General features: G+C 38.2%; 1 protein-coding gene across 1 annotated transcript; it reads right to left on the minus strand.

Annotated features, from left to right (window-relative positions):
• Window positions 1-159: 159 nt before the first annotated feature.
• On the minus strand, window positions 160-25,739 carry LOC131427369 (cdc42 homolog). The gene is made up of 5 exons (XM_058590493.1): window positions 25,576-25,739; window positions 14,862-15,142; window positions 14,078-14,187; window positions 13,817-14,014; window positions 160-1,924 (listed from the first exon to the last, which is right to left on the minus strand). Exons 2-5 carry the CDS (start codon window positions 15,037-15,039, stop codon window positions 1,835-1,837), a joined length of 576 nt encoding a protein of 191 aa, XP_058446476.1. The 5' UTR covers window positions 15,040-15,142; window positions 25,576-25,739; the 3' UTR covers window positions 160-1,834.

Raw genomic sequence — 25,739 nt, forward strand, 5'->3', positions numbered from 1 at the left:
AGACCAAAGATATCGACAGACAAATGTTTCCAATTCTTACGAAACTTCGGGTTGGGGATTTCACTCAAAAGGAAGATTTTCGGAAAGTCGTCACATCATAGAAAAACAAATACAAGCCTAGTAAGAATTTTCTCAATTAAATTATTCTCCACGTTGAGATTGTTTTGGCATGAAGTTAATGATTTTTATTCATTTAAAATAAAATATATACGAAATATATATTAGAGCTGTTTTTTCTCCTCTAGAATGATTTCGTAAAATCTCGGCAAACTATTGTTGTTGCTCCGGGGTTTGTTTTGTTTTTAGTCGACTTACGAAACTAGAAAACTTAGCTCTCCCTTTATTATGCTCACGCTGGGGTTTCGTTCTATATTTTGGAATTTAACTTTAAAGGTATGCACGTGTGTGTACAATTATGACAAAACGGAGGACAAAAAAAACATTGGACACACTTAGCAGCAGGCAAAAATGTTACAGGTTAAATTACAAATATTAAATATAAATCTCTTCTTCCTAACAGTACAGGCATCTTACTGATGGAAATAAAACTGATAAGTCCAAGGAAGCTTACTGTTTCACGCTACCGGTTTGAAATCGTTCGTTTTGCAATACTTGTAGTGTAAATTTAATTTTAAAAAAAGCTGAAACAAACAAATGCAATATATGTCAATTAAATTAAAGGGAACAAACAAAAATGTTGTAGATTAGTTTGACTATTGCTGGTGATCATGATAACAAAATCAAAGTAAAAAAGTTCTGCGGTCGAGTTTTCAACGACTCATTTTCAGGATAACTTGTTTTACTTTGCTTGCAAAGATCCAAAAAAAAAACAAAAATTTTTGTCTCACGATAACTGTTAAAAATCGCAAAAATTACTTGCATCCAGCCTAATTTTGTTATTTGTTATTCATGGTTCCTAGTAATTATGATTACCTTTAAATATATTTCATAAAAAAAGAACCTAACTGCGGAAAAACTGTCATAATGCTTAGTTAAATTACGGATTTTTGTGGTTGTTTCGCTTCTCTTACAACACATGCTCTAGAGAGGCAATGATCAAGAGTCTAAGAGGCGGGTGGTTGTGTCTAACCTGTGCTTAATTTCAAACATTAGATGGAACGGGAATTGTTTGGTTGTGGCTTGTTTAATGACGGTTAGAAAGTTTGCTGATCCGTTTTGTGTTTCAATCCCTTCTTCATCCTAGAAAATCACCGTCTATCAGTTTGTGGTATAAATTTTTAATAATTTTAATTGTTGATATAAAAAGCTGTATAAATTTACTCTTCTCGCTCGTTCTACTTACTGCTTGTTTTTTTTTTGTTTGTTTGTTGTTGCCTTATTTTTGAAACTGTATAGTAGTAGTAGTAATGCATTTAACTGTGTTTGCCCTCTTCGTTTTACTAGTTCTCGCGCCTATGACAACTTACTAATTGTATGCTTGTTTTTTTTGTTTGTTTGTTTGTTCATATCATTACTTTGTGTGTGTACAGTTTTGCTTTTTATTCTGAGGATGGTTAATTCTTGTTTTCTTAAAAAAATTGTCTCATTCATTTTTTAATACAATTGTTATCCAATCCTTCTAGTATAGCTATACCTTTTAAACAAAGTGTTAGTACCAATCTTTTTTTTTTGCTTGCTTTTTTTCTGTTCCCCATGAACTTTTTAGGAAATATGTTTTCAATACAATTTTCCAATATTTTCTGTTATGTTAAATAATGTTTAACCCACGTTGAATGTGTTTTTTCTCCTTCTTTTACTTGTTTTCACCTTCGTGAGTTAATTAATATAAGATGCTGCTGCTGAACTTTGATCCTCTGCAAAACAAAAAGAAGGCTTACAGGAACTTGCATTTTCTCTTTTTCGCCGGCTCTGGGGGTTCCAACGCGGCGAGGATCGCCTCGTCAAATACGTTCTTCAGTCCTTTCTGTGGAGTGGAAATGGGCAAGAAAAACATGTGTTAGAATCTTTATTCCACGAATTTCGAAATTACTTGCATCGCATTTTTGTATGATGACTTTATATTAGTTTGTGAAGAAAAGTTTCTCCTACGATGGTGTTTGGAAAGGCATTTGTTTGTTGATTATGAAGGTGTATAGTCAAGCCCACTCCATCATACGTTATGATGGGACCAGAGAAGACAACAGCTACTAAATACGTTGGTCACACACGAAAATAATGTGATAAGATGTCAATACGGTAAACATTCTGAAATAATTGTCGTACTGATTTCAACCACTCTAAGCCTACACTTTTATAAAATAACTGATCGGCTTTGAAGATAATGATGGTGACAGCTTCGTTAGTTTATGTTTTGGATTTCTTTCGTACACTACACTCCTAACATAGCTGTTGATTCATTATTAATCAAATCAATAGACACATTCTAACAATAAAAATTCCTGATAAGGTACAAAAATTTTCCGTGAATTTTGCTGTGTTATAATCAAATCCTGTGAATACACCGTTATTCGAATTCCGTCGTATCGAGACCAGTAATTTCACACCGCGATTTCACAAGATTGTACTTCGGTCGAGTGACTATTTACAATTTTAGAAAAACAGCCATTGTTGAAAAACGCAACAGTAGTTTCCATCTATTTATTTAGAGAAATATACCAAACAAACTAACATTTCTCTTTCAAATTTCCTTTTAACGACAACGGAAATTGTAACAATGACCGTTTCTTTAACGGCGAATACCAAGTTGCATAAATCCATGACATAATTACATAAGTACCGTTTAAGCATTGATAATTCCAAACTACAGAGCAGTATAGGAGATTTTAAGCAGCATACATCTGTTGAGTTTCATTGTTGGCCTAAGCGAACGGAAGCTTCAGTGACCATGCATCCGATGAGTTACTTGAACGTTGATGGACGAGGACTCGCTAGAGCAAAGTTGCCATCATTGAAGTACAGAACGAATAATGAAGGCCCTAGGTGACTTCCTTGTGGAGGTCTGGATGAAGTGAGCTACTCCTCTGGAACGTGATTCCGAAGGTTTAGTTCAAGGTTTATATAAGATAACTCCAAAGCGACCATTGCACTTGACAATCACGAAATTTTTAAGCGAATCATGGACCGCAAACTGGATAATCGTGCTGCAGATATTTCGGAAGAAGAAAATGTATAAGATAAACAGTCAGCGTGTAGTTTGCTCTCAGAGAAAACTCTGGATCACTGATGAAACTTGGAAGAAGATAGAATAGATAACTACGAACAGTCAGAGTGATCAAAAAACCAAATCAAAAAAACAGATGAGTCTGAGTTCTACCGTTGATCTGTACAAGACTCTGCATTAGGAAGTCAGCATCGTGAGAAGTCTACCGACGCTTACCAAGTGCTAATTGTACCAATTGATAACCGTTATAAACTATTCCATGTATAATCCAAACCATATTTTAGAACGTTTGACGATATCTAGTGTAGTTAGGTTATGGTATTTGTTTATGTGGGTCCTCTTTGTCAATTGATGGATGTCATTTCAAACGAAACTTTCTTATTTTATTGACATTCATTCATCGAGCCATTTTCGCACATCCTCAAAAGTTTGGAAGTGTTGACCTGTCTCATCAATGATGGAAAGAGCTGATGACTAGAAGGTACCGATTCTGGTGAATATAGTATATTGTTACTTATACTACTTTGGTGGGATGTGGAGGAGCGTGGAAATGCTGCAAACTAATTTTGCCGTGTGTTTGAGCCCATTCAGGCAATTTTCATTTCATGCATTGTTCAAATTGATCATTTCTTTACGGTAACAAACCATGCAAATTGTTTCGCCGAGATTAAAAAAAAACGATTCGATCTTAGCCCTACTCATTTTATTTTTACATCTCGAATTCTTAAAATATATTCTTTTTTTGTCGTCGTCAGTTGCGATTCTATGCAAAAAACTGCTTTCGTAGCTTAAAAAATGCATTTTCGTAGCCTAAAAAGCATTTCTGTCACCTGTTCAGTTTGTGTGGAATCCATTTACCAACCATTACTCTCAGGTGATCGGAAATGGTTCGCGGAGTGACATACAACGCCATCATTTGTCGTGCTTATGTATTTTTTTCATTCAGTAATAATTCTAGTTCGTCATCTTCTAACTTATTAATAATCAAGAAAATCGTCACATGCCGCACAATATTCTTTATTGTCGTGAATACGATTTACTTTACTCTGGGGCGCCTTTTCAAAATTTACCCTGTACAAGAATGGGTAGAACTCAATCGTGAAAATCTCTTGTACTTAATCGAAAAACATAATTTTTTTCTTCTGAGCTATCGGAAATATGATCAAGAATCTGTAATTAAATTTTCAACAGTGTGAGATAACCATAAATAACTCAAAAACAAAATCTTCTAGACCTTTAAGAAACAATGACGACAACTCATCACGTTTACTTGAATTTTTCGCACCCGGGCGACGGTTTTGGGGTCAGACACATATCAGTCCTGATGTATTAAAGACTGTCCCAGAAAGTATGGACGCAACCAAAAACCGCTGCCATTTCGCAATGGTTTAGAATCTGTCAATTTTCATGGCCGCGTCCTGTTGTTTACACTCTCCTCTAACCACTTGTGCAGTTGTTTATTCGTTTTCATTAGTTTGTTTCGAAATGCGTGGACTTTCAGGAGAACAACGTCGAAAAATTGTGTACAAATGGTGCACAGAACGCGAACTGTCACTGAGAAAGATAGCAATAATGGTAGGAGTAAGCGGAAAAGCCGTGCGAAATGCAATCAGGAAGTTCGGTGAGGATAACTCCTTTGAGGATAAACCGAAAACGGATCGAAAAAAAGGTCCTGCTAACCCTCAGTTGGATAAACGTATGCTGAAGGCGTTAGAGCAAAAGAAGGAGGTTTCGGTTCGGGATGTGGCCAAAAAAGTGGGCACTTCAAAGTCAAATGTTCTTCGTGCTAAAGAACGTTTGAATCTTCGAACCTATAAGAAGCAGAAACAACCAAAACGTAGTCCGAAACAAGAAGCATCGATCAGGCCGAGGGTTCGAAAGCTGTACAATACGATTCTTGCTGGAAATTTGTACTGCATAATCATGGACGACGAAACCTACGTGAAACTCGATTACAAATCCTTGCCGGGACCACAATATTATACGGTGCGAGAAGGGCAAGTGTTAAACCAGTCCGGGACATCGATTGAAGTCGAAAAATTCGGTAAGAAAGCTATGGTCTGGCAAGCAATTTGTAGCTGCGGTAAGATTTTGAAACCCTTCATCACCACTGCTTCAATGAACAGCGAAATATACATCAAGGAATGTTTACAAAAACGACTTCTACCCATGATTTGATCTTCTTCTGGTCAGATCTTGCTTCTTGCCACTACTCGAAATCAATGGTAGAATGGTCACTTTCGTCCCAAAAGATATGAATCCACCAAATTGCTCACAACTTCGACCAATTGAGGAATTTTGGGCATTAACGAAGGCACATCTTAGAAAACATGTCTCGGCAGCCGAAAACATTCACAGGGTTGTTACGAAAAATTTCAAAATTAAAACGCGCGAAATCCGCGCAAGGTCGAAAACAAAAACGCGCGAAGTTGAAAACTATTCTTATAAGTACTCTGAGTCAGCTACAGATTTGATTATATGAAATATTTGAAGGTCATCGACGAACGATAGTTTCATACACTTGATCGAAAAATTTAGATCGTTGAGATATAGTAAAAATATAAATGGTCCAATGTGACTTCCTTGAGAAACTCCAGAGGTTACAGTTACTGGTGATGTTGTACAGTTTATTATTTTCACTATCATTTCACGACCAGCTAGATATGATCGAAGCCAATTTAAATATGATCCGTTAAATCCAAGTCTATTTAGCTTGTATATCGTTAATGTATGTTTATGTGCCCAATTTTCACCATTTGCTGGAAGTTTCACTTTTCTGTTACAATTCGAAAAAAATGCAGCTGAAGAGCATCGAATGCTCTCAGAAACTTACGGTTCTGCTGCTCTGAGTAAAAGAACGTGTCGGGAGTGATTTCAACGTTTTGAAAATGGTGATTTCGATGGTGGTGGAAGAGTGAAAACCTTTAAAGATGAACAACTAGAAGCACTGCTTGATGAAGATTTGTGCCAAACCCAAGAAGAGCTTGCCGAATCGTTGAAAGTGAGTCAGCAAGCCATTTCAAAACGTCTCAAGGCCCTGGGCATGATTCAGAAAGAAGGAAACTGGGTACCGTACGAGTTGAAACCGAGGGACATCGAGCGCCGTCTATTTGTATGTGAGCAACTGCTTCAAAGACAAAATCGTAAGGGGTTTTTACTTCGAATCATAACCGGTGATGAAAAGTGGGTTCGATACGATAATCCTAAACGCAGAAAATCATGGGAAAAACCCGGGCATGCTACTTCGTCGAAGGCAAAACCGAATATTCACGGCGCCAAGGTTATGATTTGTATTTGGTGGAATCAGCTCGGTGTGATTTACTACGAGCTCTTAAAACCGGGTAAAACCATTACATGAGATCGCTACCGAACGCAACTGCTGCGCCTTAGTCGCGCGCTAAAAGAAAAGCGGCCACAATATCACGAGCGACATGACAAAGTCATCCTCCAACAGGACAATGCTCGGCCTCACGTCGCAAAAGTGGTCAAAAAGTACCTGGTAACGCTGAAATGGGAGGTCTTGCCTCAACCGCCGTATTTCCCAGATGTCGCCCCTTCTGACTTCCACCTATTCCGTTCGATGGCACACGGCGTGGCAGATCAACATTTTCAATCCTTCGAAGAGTTGGAAAAATGGATTGCTTCAAGGATAGCGTCAAAAGAGGACGGACAATACTTTGAATAATACATCTGTAAGCACAGCGGAAGCAAAGTTGTACACCCGATATGATGAAGGAAGTTTAGGTTACTAAATTTGTTGCTTTGGCAAGAATCCATGCTGAGTCTCAGATATACAATCAGAGCAACCATGTGTTATAAAAAATTCAGAATTATAATTTCAAACAACTTCGATATAGCGCAGAAAGCAGCAATTCCACGATGGTTGGATACTATAACCTTGTTACTTTTTTTGTCGTGAGTACGACTTACTTTACTATGGGGGGCTTTTTCTAAATTTACACTGAACAAGAATAACTTAATCTCTTGTTGTACTAAACCCAACAACATATTTTTTTCTTAATGCTATAAAAAATATGATTAGCAAATTGTGATAAAATTTTCAGTAGCAATAAATAACCACAAATAACTCAAAATCAAAGTTTTCTAAAATGTTTGGTATCAACGAGTATCAAAGAGAAAAACTCATGAGGCTTGTTTGTCTTTCTCGTGTTCGGACGTCGGTTTTGATGCAGTGAACGACATTGCATTCTCGTGGCACCTCGCAGTAAATTAATTATTTAATTAGTAAAGAACTTTTTGATACTTTTTCCATAAAAATTCATAGTATGCAAAATTCTCACAATATATCATCTTCCATTCCAGATATCAAAAAGTGTGAAGAAACACCATGTCAACTCAACACAAACAAAATTTGTGATAATATTATCGAAAAATAGCATTCCATTAATAAAGTTCTTTGCATTATTGAATGTGTTTTCACTGAGACCATCAGACATCAATATCTTTGAGTGCGAAAATCTTCTTTCGATTTCCGCATTAGAATGGGACAACGCAAGTACATATATCGAAAAGTTTTTGTAATTCCTGGTAACAGCTATGCTTAAATAGCGATATGTACAACTCGAGATTGAAGAGTATAAAATCGAAGTTTTTCCACTAAAGAAAATATTTGCTAGATCCGCAACTTTGGTTTTATCAAATTCACCATTTCGGTCAGCTCGACCTGCTGGCTCGATTGCTGAAACGTTCCCCATCTTTAATTTTTTGCGGTTTCATAAAACTCACAAGCTTCAAAAATATGTAAGGAACTTTTTTTTCTCGAACAAATACCTCACAAATCTGAAATAATGTTTCTTGCAATTCGCGCGAAATCCGCGCCATCGCATCAAAATCTGACCAGAAACCGCGCGAAATCCGCGAAAATCGCGAAATCCGCGCGACCGTAACAACCCTGCATTCAACAGTTCGAAAAATATTGGAAAAAAGTGTCAAAACTTGTCGCCAAGAAGTCTGTACGGAATTTAATGAGGAACGTTCGCAAGAAGGTGCGCCAGCTAGTCTACAATGGCTAAGTAGCAAATGTGGAGAATAATATTCTGTTGTAGTCTATCAGTATTATCAGTATATCGAATAAAATTTGAATATCTAATACTTGTGAATTATTTACAGCAAAATCAAAGTGCGTCCATACTTTCTGGGACAGTCTTTACTGGACGAGTATAAAAGGTAAACTTTGATCGAAAATGGTTCCTTTCTTCTAGTGCGTTAGACGGAACTGGATGTCGTGGTGAGGTTCTTTCACAAACATCAGTAACAACAAACCCGGTATAAAGCGTCAAACGCTCATGACGTGCTCTTATTTGGACGCCAATCACATTCAGCTACTGAATACTGAATCTAGATTCGGGAGCTGAATTTATATTGATTTTTGCGAATGAATTCTAAAACTGAGTTCCGAATCTATTCTGGTCCACCTGAGTTATGAACTTAATTTCAGGTTCAGAATTTAGTTTCAAAATCCTGTTTCAGAATTTAGTTCCAGAATTCAGTGCTGGAACTGGATTTCGGAGCTAAACTAAACTGCAACTGAGTTTTGAGCCTGTTTAGTTCTTAAACTCAGGTCCAGTTTCTGAATTCTATGAATCGGATATTTTTATTCTAAGTTTTCCTAGTATCTTTCATTCCGGTTGGTTCAGATCCAGTCATCCTGCTGCTAGTTGTTTACATTGGAGCAAAATACTACGAAAAGTGGGCAACGATGGGGAACATTATGCAAAATCAGTCCTTCTAATAGTTCCAAATGTTGTCTAAAGAACTATAAATATGACTTCTCTGCAAATGGAAGATTAAACTCATCAGTTAAGTGTAATTTCAGAAAAATTTGATCAGCTTTGTTCAATTTTCGCAGTGCAATGCAAATGCAAATCCGACATGAAATCATGCAGCTCTCATTATAAATCTCAGGCAACGTGAATCCTTTGCAACAATGTACGAAATATGTTGCTTGTAGTTCAGTTGCTCGTCAAGAAAAACCCCAAGATCCTTGGCACAAGTGACTCGTTGATCTATCGTAGATCAACGGAGACAATACTCGAAACGTATAGGTGTTGTTTTCCGTGCGAACGTGACAGTCGAGCATTGACTGATTTTTAATGTCATTCGGTTAATCTCGCACCACTCCGAAAAAAAATCGAGTTGACTCTGGAGGGAAATGGCATCCTCTGTTGTCTTAATAATTTTAAATCACTTAAGGTCGTCGGCAAATGATAGTGAGACATTCAGTAAAAAATTCACGTCGTTGAAATACAGGAGGAAAATTAGTGGTCCGAGATGACTGCCTTGTGGAATGCCAGAAAAAGCAAAAAATTCATTAGATACATTGGAGAATACAGGAACCGAAGCTCAGTCGGTCCAGTTTGGCGATAGTAATAGCGTGATTTATTTTGTCAAAACCAGCGGAGAGGTCCGTATATAAAGCGTCTGTTTGAAGACCATTTGACATAGCATCTGTTACAAACGTCATAAAGCTTGATAGATTAGTAGCGGTTGAGCGTTTCGGCATAAATCCGTGCTGAGTTTCTACGATGTACTGCTTACAGTGATTAAAAATGAGTTCCAGAACAACCAGCTCGAACAACTTAGGAATTGTACTCCTAAGTCTCCTTTTTTGTGCACTGGGAACATATAAGAAGATTTCCAAACAACAGGAAATACTCCAGTCGTGAGGGACTGTCGAAACAACTGACATAAGGTTGTTGCAATACCACTGGAACATTTCTTCAAGACAACAGCGGGGATGTCATCGGGTCCAGAAGAATATGAAAACTTCACTTTAGCGATAGCCTTTTGTACGGAGCTAAAATCAATATTGATGAAATTCAACGACTGACTCAAAACAGGAACGTTCCGTCTTGAATGGGAGATTTGATCCGCTGTCAAAGTATCTCTAGAAAAAGAAACCCCAGAGAATTTCTTCGTAAACATGTCGCAGATTTCTTGCAAGCTAGAAGTCCGTTGATCTTCGTAGTACATAGACGAAGGAAGATCTGGCTCTTTCCTTTGCTCATTAACGTGCTTCCAGAACGAGTTTGGATTAGATTTTGATTTCCTCTGCACACTTCGCAAATAGTTAGCATAACATCGTTTGGCTGTCATTTTGTAAACTTTATTTATTTCCAAATAGTTTTGCCTGAGCAAAAAACCACCTTTTTTGGAATATTTCCTGAGAGCTATTCTTTTCAAACCTTTTAATTTTCGTAACTCAGCGGATTGCCACGGTGCTTGTCTGGAAAGCTAGCTGATTTGCTTTGGCACATATTGGTCAATTGCAAAAATCAGAGCGTTGGAAAAGGTTTGAGCACTAAAATTCATATCATCATTGTAAAGAATTTCAGTATGCAAAACATCGTCAAATCTCGAAATGTCCTGTCCTGCAGAACTCCATTTCTAGCCTATCGTTGGAAGCACTGAGGAGAAGTGCGCTTTCCTTTTTGTGTGGAGCCCACCGAATACATCCGCAGTGTAGAACTGAAACTTACACACTGGTGTCTTACTCTAGTGAAATGGCATCGAACTAGGAGTAGCAACGTGTCAAAATTTTGCTCGTCCATCGCGAAAATCCAAACTACTCACATGCAAAGTAGTCTAAGTTGATTCTAATGTTAATGTAGCAAAAAACTGGAGGGGTTGAAATTGTCAAGTCAACTTAGTTTTGTTAGGTTAAGTGACCAAAAAAAAGGTCCCACAATTTAGAACTGAGGTTTCGCGATGAAGCTTCCTTATTAGAGAACTACCGATCTCGAAAAAAGATTCAACAAACAAAAAAAAAGGTCCTACGACTTTGAACAGAATAAAAAAGAAATATTGCTCATTCATTCTTTCAAAAGAACTAGTTCTTTTGAAACGTTCGCGGAATTAATGTACTGGAGCGCCTAGACAAATTTTATTAGCCTTTCCACAAGCAGTATAAGCAAAGCCTTGGTATTACATCTCTGTAGTGGAATTCGACCTTCTGTTTCAACAGACTTCGCAGCCGATTCAGAGTGTACAGAACCATTGCATGGCTGGTGCTACGATTCTACTGACACTACGAATCCTTCCAGGTCGGGGCTCGAACATACGACAACTGGTTTGTAAGACCAGTGCTCTAGGCGTTAAACCGCCAACCCGGGACTTAAGAAGTACTCAATTCTGTTTTGGCCGGATTTGTTATCTTGGCATCAGGGAATGGTGTTACATGAACAACGCCCTGCTCAAGGGAATTAACCCTCCTCTCAAGATACCAGGGCTTCGTGAATATTTTTTCTATACTCTGTATGAATTGAACTTGGAATATTTGGAACATGTTCCGAATGTTGTTTGATAAACTTTTGTTTCATAACACCTTTTAAGTTTTTAAATGCTCTCTTTTATTGTCTTTCTTATAAATTTCACAAGAATCGAATGATTCACTATTAACATCATATTTTCAAGTAATATGTTGGCTCATGCTGGACTGAATTTAGCTAAAAATTTTCTAAGTGTCTATATAAATTTCTCATGAATACATTTGCTTTGACACTTTCTTAGATAGAAGCTCTTCATTTGACACTTATCGGTCCTCTGTTGACCACTTAGAGTTTACTGCCCACTCAAAATAAGCTAGCGTCCACAGGTGGGCAGTGGAAAAAAGTTTGGAAATCACTGGTTTAGCTCTAGAAGGAGACCTCAACCTTGATCAAAAAGTTATAGGAAAAAGTCGCAGGGAGCCAAATCAGGTGAATTCGGTGGTTCGTTTCGTTGTTAGCCAAACATTCACGGATAACGATGGCATTGTGTGACGGTGCCTTATCATGGTGCAAGATCCACAAGTTGTTTGCCCACAAATCTGGTCTTTTTCGGCGAATTGCTTCACGCAAACGTCTTATAACGCCGAAATAATTCTCCTTGTTGACGGTCTGGCTTTGTGGAAGGAATTCATGATACGCAACACCCTTGTAATCAATGAAAACTGTGAGCATCGCCTTCTTTTTCGATTGAAAACGACGTTGTTTTTGTCGTGAATACGACTTACTTTACTATGTGGAGCCTTTTTAGAATTTACCCCCTGAGAGAGTGATAAGTTTTTGATCGTGAATATCTCTTATTTTATCTAACGTATCAACATAATTTTTGCTACATGCCATCGGAAATATGATCACAATTTTATGATAAAATATTCAGTTGTGTGACATAATCTCAAATAATTCAAAATTAAACTTTTCTGAAATGTTTGGTATCAACGAGTATTAAAGAGGAAAACACATGACGCTTGTTTGCATTTCTCGTATTTTGAAAGCTCATAGCTCAGTGATCTGTGGAAGGTTTTATATAATCTAACTATCAATAGATTCGAAATTTTTCAACTTGAACGTGTATTGCAACAACATTAAAGTTTTTCAATAGTACACTATTGAAAAATCTGTCTGATTTGATCCATTTCAGCACCAGCCAATCAGAAAGCGTTCTGAGGAAGAAAACAAAATATGCGCTGCTCCAGCAATATAAAAGCTGTCTTTTTCACTTTTTGTATCATTTTGTGAGCAACGATTATATAAGCAAGACACACACGAGAGTAACATCGGACCGAGCACACAGAGGCCTGCCAGCTGAAGTCATCAGTCGTCAAGGAAGAGCTGCTCAGTTAGGTTGTGGGAGCAACATCGAAGACTTCACGCTGAAATGCTCCCTCGGATCTAAATGCAGATCCTGTAGGTGATCCGTGACAATTCAAAGCACTTTTCAGTGCTACAGATCTCGTACCAACAGCATCATATTTATCAAAATGGAAGTAGACAAAGTTTGCACCGTCACTAATACATTCAATTACGACTCACGCAATGTGAAAATGAAAGTATTGATGTACAACACATCTTTATACTGAAGGCGGGGGGTGTCGTTTGGAAATATGCCGTGCGAAACAGGCTTGCCTAGTATACAAATTAATCTGTATGTTTATTAAAAGAACTATACTGGTTACTTCATAACATTTAATTGTGTTTCAGAATGTTTGATGCAACTAATCTGAACTTTAGTTTATGTGCATCGTTTCAAATTCTAGTACAATTGATCAACTAATTGATATTCGGAAGTGTTAAGGAACATGCCAGTTGTTTTCGTATTCACGACATCCAGTTATGTCTCTGACATTACCCATCCGCCTTTTTCGGTCGCGGCTCATTCGGTGTACGTCACTGATAAACGACTGTGTATCTTCAGAGTATCGTTGCCGAAACACTCTTCTAACATTTGCAATGTCGTTGAAACCGTTTTCAACGCAAAATTTAATGCAAACTCGTTGTTGCAAATTCAATTCCATTTTGGAAATTGTTCAAAATCGAGGACACGCACAATCGCAGATGTACTCAATACTGTATGTTGATAAAAAAAAGTATTTTCCTTAGTTGGTCTCAGAACTTATTGATCCACGTGAGATCAACCCTGAGGGTGAACAGTTCAACTTCTCATAGAACTTTCATATGTCATTTGAGCGGTACAGTTGGTCCATCGCGATCTTCCTGGGTCGCGACTAAAAACCTATACGAATTTTAAAAACAAAAACCATCCAACACAATTTTGTATTTTGGTTTGTTTGTGGTCTCTTAAAAAGCCATATCTTGCTTAATCCGCAACTCAAGACAGCAAACTTCTTGGTACGTAACGTAATAAAAGCTGCAACCTGAAGCGTTGTGAATTGTATCTTTATACTCAACTCACCTGCGTTAGTGCCGAACATTCCACGTACTTGACCGCCTTCAGTTCCTTGGCCAGTTTCTCACCCTGTTCGAGCGTGATCGGTTTCTGCTTGTTCTTTGCCAGCTTCTCCAGCGTGCTCTGCTCGTCGCGCAGATCGATCTGGGTGCCGACCAGCAGGAACGGTGTCTTCTGACAGTGGTGCGTTATCTCCGGAACCCACTGTAAAGCATTGGATCGATCATTAGATCGTGGGAAACTATTGAGCTTGATCGTTTCGATTACCTTTTCTTTGACGTTTTCGAACGAGCTGGGGCTGACCACGGAAAAGCATACCAGAAACACGTCCGTCTGCGGATACGAAAGAGGCCTTAGCCGATCGTAGTCCTCCTGACCTGGAATTGGAAGGAAGCGAAAGAAAAAGAAAAATACACGGTTCAACACGAGGTACTCACTCGGGTTAGCAAACCAACCCAGCAAACCGATTGCGGAATGTGAAAAGGCAAAACAAACATACAAAAAAAAAACTGAAATCAAACATGCGTGACTTGATTGCATTTTCTGTTAGATTTTTTTTTTCTTTCTTTCTGCGGTGAGCATTACCGGTACACATACGGAGGCGAAAATGCCGTGTGGGCGTGCTTCGAATCGATGAAACTTGCTTTTGGGACCACTTCAAAGAAGCTCATGTGATTGGGCAAGGTATTGGACTTATTATTGTTGTTTCGCCGCTGTGCTCTACCGTCATTCCATCAATCTAGCAACGTTTTATGGATATGTCTTCGTCGATGACGCAAATCCAACGGATGGCGAATTTTGCTATTTGCATACTCAAGTGAATTGTTGAAGTCATTCTAACTTGAACAAGGAATCTAGTGTAGCCAGAATCGAACTGCACGCTTGTTTGAATGTCGTTATCAACTGATCTTTCCGAGTAAAAATCGTATATTCGATAGGTTCGATGCAAGGACAAATTAACAAAAACCAGAGACATTGTTTCAAAATAGGAGGGACAGACAGGCCCGGTCATCGGGTTTACCAATCAACCAACTATCGTTTAAATACTCACCCGCAGTATCGAACAGGCCCAACGTGTACGGTTCGCCACCGATCATTACCGTGACGGCGTAGTTGTCGAACACGGTCGGCACGTACTCGGACGGGAATTTGTTGGTGGTGTAGGAGATGAGCAGGCACGTCTTACCGACGGCACCGTCGCCCACCACGACGCACTTTATCGTTTGCATCTTCGGTGTTCCCTCTGCTGGCTGGCTGGTGGTACTGCAGCGGTGGTCTTATCTAAGGTGTACTTCGAACTGAACTGGAAGAACTAAAGGATAGAACGAAAATCTGCAAAAACAGGAACAAAAAAAAACAATAATAATTTAGAAACCGTCAGACGGAATATGAACCGCAGTTGATAAGGTTGCCGAATGGTAAGAGAATTTTCTTTCTTGTTCGATGCGCGATAAATGTGTGCTTCTTCAATCGCCTGCATGCGGCGGATGACGCGCGACTCGCGATGACGATGACTCATGGTCCGGTGGGAGCGAGACTCTACGTACCTACACAGTACACAGAAAACACGAGAACTGACGGTTTATGTGTTTGCATAATTTGCAACAGACCTTGCTGTTTGATAAAGGCAGATCCAGGGCTGAAAGCGCGTGGAATGAAAACAACTTCGCCGGGGCACTGTTTGTTTGATCGCGGCAGACTTCCGATCAGTGGTGCCATGTTCTAGGTGAAGCCATTCAATTGTAAATTTTTAAAATTACTGCTCTTTACACAATTCAATGCTTGCAAAATGCTGCTTTTATATCTGGTATCCATGCGACAGCATCAACATAAGTTGACAGTTTTATAAATATACTACCGTGGAAAGGTAGTTACTTTTGAATTATATTTAGCGCGGAAACCTTATTCGTCGGAATTTTTTTTCTAGGATAGTATGACCAAATATATTATATATCAATATGGATCACTCTTGCGATTCACGAGGGACATCACAGTAAAGTGCGGTGGTAAAAAAGGTTACTAATACACTATAAATTTTTTAATGCACATATGACAGTTTTCCTAATCAGTACACTGAACCAAACAACTCCAAATATATGGTATATTTCTCGATATACACTGCACGAAAAAATAAGGTGTAAATACGGTTTAGAATAGTAATCTGATACTAACTTGGATGAGAACATTTTGTTTATATAAAAATCTCTATTATTATATAAATATATGTGAAATGTGCACACAGAACTAAACAAATTATTATTAATGTTAGTTCCCGAATTTTATCAACATTTCTGAAGTATGTACTACAATTTATTGATTAAAAAAACAACAGTTACGGTGATAGATATATATACAGCATCAGGTTGTTTAATAAATAAATAAATGCTTCAAAACAAAACAATTTAGTATATGAATATACCGTAATTCGCCTCAATTAAAGCTATCAATTGAAGTAGAAATAATAAGTATAACTTGTTCTTTTGCTTACTGTATTGCACTTATCATACTATTTATTAACATTTTTGCAGTGATAAACAAACTTTCTATTAGTCGAATTTTGGAATGGAATGAAATTCAATTACTTTTTACAAAACAAATGTCGATATTACAAATTTAGACTAAAAGTTTTAACTAATCGCAAAACAGTTCACAGCATGGGGCAGATCAATTAGTATATGCACTTTTAATTCATAGACAATTTATAAAAATGACCATTTTCTTTTACATTCTAACTTTACCTGAGAAAAGATAATGTGCAGCAAATTTAAATTCAATGTCATGAACGCAATGAAAAAAATATTGCGATCAAAGTAACTTGTAATACATCGTTCATTTAATTTTAATTTTGTTCTATATATCAGAAGTGATCTGCCAAACATTGCCTTCACTGCCTATGGGTTTCGTCTTTTCGGCATTATTATACCATTCATGAGCAAAGTTAAATACTACTTCATAACTCTTGAAAGTGAAGACGATAGGTCTAAGCATGATTCTACATTATTTATAGGCGATAGTTACTTTCGTCAGAAAAAAAACACATTGAAATATGAAAATGTTCACACCACTATGTAGGCATCATGCTCAATTATTTTTGACTTTTCACTTCTGGGTGCACGTTAAACGCAAACTATTAAACATGACTGAACTAATAGCCTTTGCCGTCACGAGATGGTGTTACTGGGATGTCTTTTTTGATTTGTATTGAATTCGTTAAAGTGATCCATATTGATATATAATATATTTGGTATGACTGTCAGTAACATCTTACATTCAATGTTATGTGTAGAATCAAATTTCTGGTTCCGAAACGTTGCAAAAGGGCATTGGTGATAATTGCAGGCTGGCGAGTGAATTGACGATTTCAATTTCCCGTTTTATAACCTTTTTTTATTCATAAAATTTTTTTTCGGCTCATTCGCTTTTCGGCTTGACGTGGCCATTTAACAAAAAAATTATATTACTTCTTTTTATTGCTGGATCCTGTTGTCAGTTTTCTCAAAGCATCAAACAGAAACTCAAGGAAAACTACACGTAGAAATGTGGTCAGGTTTTAAACACTTACAACTCAGTATATTTTGTATCAATTATTAATATTATTTCATTATTGGATTGTAAATATTTTTAAGCTTCGATTTGAATGTATCAAGCCACATATTTTCAATAATAAATGATTGAAATTTTGATTAGTAGCGAGCAGTGTCCTATTTTGTCTGCTGAAAATCTCCGGCATATCGGATTTGAAGGAGTAAGCGATATATCAAAGGGAAAGCATCACTCTGATTGGTCAATCGATGCAAATGCGAAGCTGTTGGAAGCATGCGAATCTATAAATAGAGGCGAAATTATAGCTAACGTTTCAGTCCTACGCGTAGCATGCTAGAGGTAGGTTGCTGCTAAACAGCAAGACAAAAAGTGCCATGAAAAGATTTGAAGCTTTAATTGGTATGCTCTGATCTTGTGTCATGCAAGCTCGGATGAAATTCCATGTTATGTCGTTTCGCCTGAGAAATTGACAACTACCCCAGGGTAAATTTTGAGTGCTTAAGATTAATTTCTAATTTATATAAGATGAACTCGATTGGTAATGAGAAATAGTTTATCGCTTCAACCGAAATCGCAGAATGGTAGAGAAATTTAACGCTATAAAAATAACTGCTTCCATACAAAACTTGAACACAAGCTTGACGAAGAGAAGCTTAAATATCGAAATCCGTATCGCAAGTATGTACCAAGATATAATAGAACACATTTGGGATATTGGTGTAATTTCGTCGGCTATAAAACAAACAATGCTCGGTGTTGGTTCCTAATCAAGATTAATCTAGGCAGACTCTCGTGTAATTGCGGATTCGAAAGTGTGACGATTGATTGAACTGTTTGATTTTAGATCATTAGAAATTTTGGTTGCCTAGTTCCACATCAATGGCTCGAACAACCACGTGGGGTTCCTTTTATTTTTTTTTGTTAGCGGAGAGGCGTTTTCATGGCTATCCAGCGAATGAAGGGGGACCGGTGGCTCGCGATTCACGCTCCCGTCCATTAGTTCGGTGTCACTGTTGTTGACGGAATCATCGTTATTGGTTTGTCCACGGGTTGGGTGCGTTGTTAGTTGTAGTTGGGGTACCTTGTCCTACATAGGGAAACAACTGGTTTCGCTAAGGAGCAAGCTTCATTGTTGGTAATGGCTGTCTCCGAAATACTGGAGTTTTTTGGGGTTAGTGTGAAGGGAGCGATGTTGTCCTTGGGTGCAGATATCTTCTTGTTTAGTTTTTTTACATGGCTTACCATAGTGAACGGCTTTTTGGCATTATTTTTTTTTTCTAAAGATAAAGAATAAAAATTCAGGCCTATTTGCGTACAAGCTTTACGTGGCCGATTTAGCCGAATTTTTAAATAATTTTTTTTTTGTATTGGATCACGTTGTCACCCTTTTTCTAGGGGGAGAGGAGCTTCCATTTCCCTCTTGCGAAGATTGAGGGGCACTTTGTTCGTGGCTCGTCTCGTCATCCATTGCCGCATCGGCAGTGGCGTCTCGTGACAAAATTTACGGGTTGTGCACTGAGCATGTGGTATGATATCAGATGTAACAGTTCGTTGTAATTGAATACTAAAGATTGACGAATGGATATTCATTTGTGACTTTCGATACAATGAAATAAATTAAACTTATTTTATATCACTTTATATCATCGATATTATAGAAGAATTAGGCGCTTAGCACGTCGAGCAAATCTGTCAACCGCTTCGACGTTGAAACTGAGACAACAATTTGTTTTCAATTGCCATAAGCATAAGCCACTGAAGCCTCTCTTGAAGCTGCGTATACAAGTTCTCACAGAGCCAAAAGTGACAGAGAGAACAAAAAATCTCAGTGCTGAGCTGAGTAATTGCTTCTCTTCTTGAATCTGTGCAGTAACTCATGTGCACGGAAAGGACACTAACGTAACGACAAGAGATACTTGAAATTTTATGTTTGATGCATATGAGATGTGTGTAAATACACACAATTTCGGTGCATAAGGCAAAGTGCTCGAGTTCAGAGCGCCACGTATCGGCTACGGCAATGCGATGTGAAAATATGGATGCAGTTAATTCCTTCAATTTGACTGGTTGTGCAGTGCACGAGGGGCACATAAGGACGAGACGCCACTGCGCATCGGTGGTATTGTTGTTAAATTCCGTCTTGAGTTCGTTGCTAGTTGCTCTAGATGCGCCTTGTTGTACATCGGTTGCAGTTGCTGTTTGGTTGGAGGGTAAGTTGTTAATTGCAGCTGGTATACTGGTGTGTGGTGGTTGTCACAGGTGTACTGGGGTTGTTTGGAGTTGGTGTGAAGGAAGCACCGTTCTCCTTTGGTGTAGTTGTCTCCTTGTCCAGTTTATCACATAGCTTACCGTAGTGAACAGCTTTTTGGCAATATTGACATGTGGCCATCTGATTGTCATAGGTAACAAGTGATTTGCATGGAATTCTCGTATCTTGGCCGAAATTCACATAAGAAGGTTATTTAAAATACCTGGGAACAAGTTGTTCTACTTTTCTTTTTCGATGGAAAGAATCTTTTCGTACTGGGACATAGCTTTGCGAATATAAAGATCGCAGACGCTTGAGGGTAGATCATGCACACGCACTTCTATACCACTATCTTCCATATATACTGGCATGTTGTACTTGATGTTTTCATGCTCCACATAATTCGCATTGTTATTGTCTTTAGCGAATTCAACTGCATCCAACTTTTTATCAGAGCTAATAAAAGTCATTTCCATTTACTCAAAATAGGCGAAAATGACAAGAAATTACTATCACTCTCAGCTTCGCTTGCAAACTATGAGAACGAAATCCATGTCCAGTCAATGACATAAGCGGAACAGCAGTTTCAAAATTGTGTTTTTCCTTTCAGTCATTTGCAGTTTTCAGTGAAAATCCCATAGTATGCAGTGTCGATATTCAACCGAAGCTGTGAGAATTGAAAATGCTCGAAAAAGGTTTCACAATAACGTTTACCTGTTGGTGTTCGAATTTGTAGTAGTTTTGGTTTCCAGAGAAGCACTGGGATGTGATTACTTCGAATCGGCCATAATTTAGTCACTTTTTATAACCAAGCGTCACAGATTTTCAATACGTCGATGAAAAAAATGAGAATTGAAATTGTGCTGATGCTCCCTGAAGACGTTAGTTTGGTTTCGTCTTGTCATAGAGCAAAGAGCGACGTTGGCAATTGTACTCTCTCGTTTTTTCTATGAGAAACGAAAATGCTTCGTCTCTCTTCGTTTGTTCTGGTGTCGGTCATTTACGAATGAGACAGTAAAACATTGAAAATGAGACTATGGAATTAGGTTTTTTACCGTCACTGCTAACCTCAATCGAATGAACACATTTTGACAGTCCAGCAGTACTGTTTGTAAACAGTTTTTTTTTTGTTTGGCTGTTAACGATTTGGATGAGACCATTTACGGTCCATATCGCCTAAATAGAGTTTTAAAACATTTGTTCACGATTTGATACAGTTTGTTTTAAAGTTTGTATAAAATGTTCAAAACGACGTATGTAACAATGAGAGATTTCTCCAGAGCAGATTAAAAGATGATAGCTTTAGTTATTATTATCGGTAAATGAGTGCCGTAATAATCAAAAGAGAAAGTAAACAAAGAGAATCTCTCATTGTTACATATGTCGTTTTGAACATTTTATACAGATTTATTAAATAAAAGTGACTAGTTGCAAAGTGTAAAGATGATTGTTAAGGACGTGTTCTTCGATTTTTGTTTAAGCTTGTTTGTAAACAGTACCGCTGAACTGTCAAGGATGAGTGCTTGTTCATTTGTGACCTCACGATAAAAAAATCTAATCGATAGTCCCACGACAAAAGGGCCTCACTGCAAATGAGAGCCTCTCTTTGTTTATTTTCTCTTTTGATTATTACGTAGCCATTATTGCAAATTCTCTAAGGTTTCCAATATAAATCGAAAGCTTGTAGTTTTGCCTTGAAAGTTTATCGAAAAGTTAAGCGTCAAATATAAATTCAGTTCGGTAAATCGTGAAAGCAAAAATAAACAAAGAGAGACTGTCATTTGCAGTTAGGCTCTTTTGTCGTGGGACGGTCGTAATGGTTTCTTTCATTGAGAATGCGTGACAATTTTAAGCTCTGCTCTTTATAATTAGGTTTTGCACGAACATGACATAACCTCACAAAAATGAACAGAATGAACCTTTTTTGACAGTCGACGTGTACTTGTTTACAGTTTAAAAGTTCATAAGAAGTTCATCGTTCGAATGTAAAAATTGCAAGTCGCCTCACACTCAACAGTTTCATACATATATCGCTCCTTGATGCTGGAAACACATACAGGGCAATCTGTTTAGTTATTTTCACAGTGGAATACGCTTTTAACAGGCACTTTTTTGTCATTTTTTTTCAATTTTTAACTTGCAGTCGCAAAACAAAACAAGTACAGGGCAACTGTCAAAGATGTACTTGATTCATCGGCAGTTCATTTGTGTCGTCATCGTGCAAAACCTAATACTGGATGTAAACAACATTATTTGTCTTGTTGCATTGAAGTGAATGCACACGTTTAATATCAAGATGCATTTGTTTCTTAAGCAAACCTTCAAGTTCTCGTATCGGAGGTCGTATTTTGTACTGCTTGAAGTCAACAATAATTGTATTCTTCCGTCCCGAACGTAAGCGGTTTTGTTTTATCGACTGACTTGGATGAGATGTGAAAGCGAACTTTAAATAGAAATCCCATGTCCAAAAGAACATCGAGAGTTAAGAAATGGAGCATTTTTAGAGTATCTCCTTCCTTGGAACTACGTTTAAAAATCTCATTTACATCCACACTGACCACCCAGCTCAATGCATTCCATCTTTATTTTGTCTGTTACTTCGCCAGTGACTTCGATGTAACAATAGGATTAAAACGAGCAACATATTTGGCCAACGGTGATGAAAGTGATCAGTCTGGCATTTCGCGAAGGAATGAAGCATCAAAACTCTGTCAATTTTCACGAAAAATCAACACATTTCATTCAGACTTCATGCTTTTTCCAATAATATTCTAAAGCACAGCTTTCACATCAAATTCGATTATTGTTGGTGTTTTGCAGTGGCGTCTCTTCCTTATGTGCACCTCGTGCACTGCACAACCGGTCTAATTGAAAGAATTAACTGTATTCCCATCCGCATTCTATTATTTTTGATAAAATTGCGTGTATTTATACATATCTCATATGCATGCAACCTAAAATTTCAAGTATCTCTTGTCGCAGTGTGTCTTTTCTGTGCACATAAGTTACTGCACAGATTCAAGAAGAGAGAGAATTATTCAGCTCAGCTCTGAACTTTATTGTTCTCTCTGTCATGTTTGGCACTGTGAAATCAATCTGAGTTTCACAGATTCTGAGTATGCTGCACAGATTTGAAAAATGACACCGAGATTTTAGAAATCAATCACAGACTAGCAACGAGCTCCTAAAAGTCTTCAAATTGCTATGAAAACGGTGTCCTACAGAGCGTTGGGACCTGTGTTTTGCTCAGACTGCTTTTTGGTTAGAACACAGATTTAAAATAAAATAACCTGGCATTCTTGACTGTCTCAGTTGTAACGTCGAATCGGTTTTATTGATGATATCATTGACAGATTTGTTCGAAGTGCAGCGTACGAATTTTTTCTATTGTATCGATGATACGAAATAAGCATAATAAAAAAATCCTATTCAAAAGTCCGCGGGCTTTTTTTCTGCTAAACATATAATAAAATAACCAATTTTCTCGAAGATGACTGAACCGATTGTAACCATCTTAGACTCGTTTGAAAGCTACTTGTAGGATGTGAGTCAAGTTCAAAGATCAATTGGTCGTCACTTCCGACGTAAACGACGGAACGTATTTTTTCTCGAACCGACTAGGCCCATTGGCGCAACCTTAGACTCTTTTCAAAAGTAATCTCGAGATAAGAATCAAGTCTGAAGTTCAATTGGCTGTAATTTTTGGATTTCACAGAAATAACGGTATAAGTGGTGTACCTGACGAAATGACTTTTTTCCTTCCGCCTAATTTTCTCAGAGATGGCTAAACCGACAAAGACAAGCGTAGGCTCGTTTGAAAGCTACTATTGAATCATATATCAAATTCGAAAATCAAATGTCAGATACTTCCGGTTTCGAAGATAGAATCGTGTGACGAAATCGAGTGAAAAATTCCAAATTTCGGTCTGCGTTGTTTATGAACGGTCTCTAAACACGATACGAATTACAACACTGAAGCTAGTATTTTAATAGAAGAATATATCCAATAGTTTTTCACTCATTAATTGACTGGAGATTTAATGAGCCGATAATTTTTTTCTTCTAATGCTGTGAATCAAAAAACTTTGCAAATAGCGCTTGAAGAAAACCGATTCTTTAGAATAAGTTTACTCCTAAAAAAAGTAAAAACAGAATTCTGAATCTGGCATTGAATACAACTATCTAGGAAATGAGATTACTCTAGTCCCATTTCAAGATAGTAGACACCAGCACAAGCTCGATCTCTCTATGAACACAATGAAAGTTAGTAGCACAGTAAAAGTTTGATTTTGAAAGAAGTACGAACATGTTGAATTTATGTAACTTGAGACGTAAAATACGATAACGATGTTAGTCGCTTAAGTCTCGTAGCTTATAGACGGGCGTCAGTTTTGTAAAAGTCCGTTCATATTTTTCGCGTGGTCATGACATATTTTTTCTTAAATTTACATTATCCAAGGCAGTTGTATTTCAAGTTCAAAGGATCTTCGTTCGAAAAAAGTTTGATACACGGGAAAAACAGATTACCTTATTCTAAGATACTAGCTGAGTAATTAACAATTCACTCAAAATATATTTTAGGCGTCTTTTTTACTTTAACCCTGTGGGTTGTTTGTCAAGTATACTGTCAAGTAAACGTTTTTCCGATCATTTCAAACTTTCCTCGACTATTGCGCAGTCATCGCGAAATAACCCAACCAAAGAAACAATGAAACTCTATTGCTTCTCTACGAAAACTCATCACACCGTTCAAAAACTACATACATTCCCAATTCAACCGAAGCTCTCTGAAACAAAAGGAAATAGCACCCGGGGGACGACCGGTGCCAAAAACCAGCGCAGTTTCCACACACCCTTTCGACGAGCCATTTACTTTTTCTCTGTTATCTCTGCAAAATCATCGGCTGATAACCGGTCGCTCGGTTGCAGTCGGTTTCGAGTTCACCAAAAAGATAACGGTAATTTTTTTTCTTTAGTATAATACTGTATTTCGGGCCGCCATCGATTAGAAACTCTCACAACGGGCAACATTTTTATCTTCTTTGATATCAATGTCGTGTCTAGGAGATATCACATTTGGGAATCGAACCTAGCATCGATTTTTTGGTTTCCTGCAATCTGCGCCCATGTATGGGCCATGGGCCCGGCTGGCTGGCTGGCTGGCCGATCTGTCTACGGTTAAAAAATCGATACACGTTTGACAACTGCCGCTGCCGCCACCGCTGCTGCTGCTGTTGGTTGCTATTCCCTAGCACAGTAGCCATTGACCTTTTCCCGTTTCGCTTATTTTGATAGATTCTTCTTCGCAAAAGAATCCGCAAACAGAGAAGTAGGGAGGGTAGACCTAACCATCTCGTATGCGGCGGCCGGACGGGCAATTCTCGCAACATTATTACATAATGACGATGATTGTTTTCCTTCGCTTCGAGAATTTCGCTTTCGCAGTTCAATCGGGACTGCAGTTAATCGAGGCCGACACTAACAGTCGTCAGCCGTAGAGGAGAAATTCAAGCAATATCTTCTGCTGCCACGGCAGCAGCTGCTATTTAATCCACTAGAATCAATCCTCCTGTCCGTACCCAATACGCCACAGTTGTGATCGCAGACTGAACCATCTCGACGGCAACCCAATTCAGCTTCCGGGAACCGTCGGTGACCGTTTCCGACTCCATGGACAGAAAATAATAAAACATTCATAAAAATACATCAAATTCCACAAACGCCATTTTAGATCCTTCTTCTCGCTCTCTCCCAAACGTTCCACCGTACACTTGTCACAGTCCAGCTGGTGCCATTTCACTCGCACCACCGTCTGTCTGCTGGTGATTTGGTCATCACGCCTCGGCTTTGAGGAATTCGTCCCCTTCGCGAGCATAGCGAAAAACACACAATCGCAAAGAAAAAGAGAAACCGGATTCGGCGGAACACTTTAGGCTAAACGGTTCGGAAAATTGGTTTCATTTGTTTGACTCACGAATGCACTAAACACTTGCTGCTGGTTCCCGGGTTGCCTCGTAGTTTGGCACGGTAGAATCTCCGGAACACAGACCACTTTTTCGGGGCAGGGCAAATCACACACCGTACGCGACAAAAAGACCGAACCGAAACTTGCTCTTCACTGCACTGCATACATGAACG

The sequence above is a fragment of the Malaya genurostris genome, chromosome 2, assembly GCF_030247185.1.
Source record: "Malaya genurostris strain Urasoe2022 chromosome 2, Malgen_1.1, whole genome shotgun sequence".
Lineage (NCBI taxonomy): Eukaryota > Metazoa > Arthropoda > Insecta > Diptera > Culicidae > Malaya > Malaya genurostris.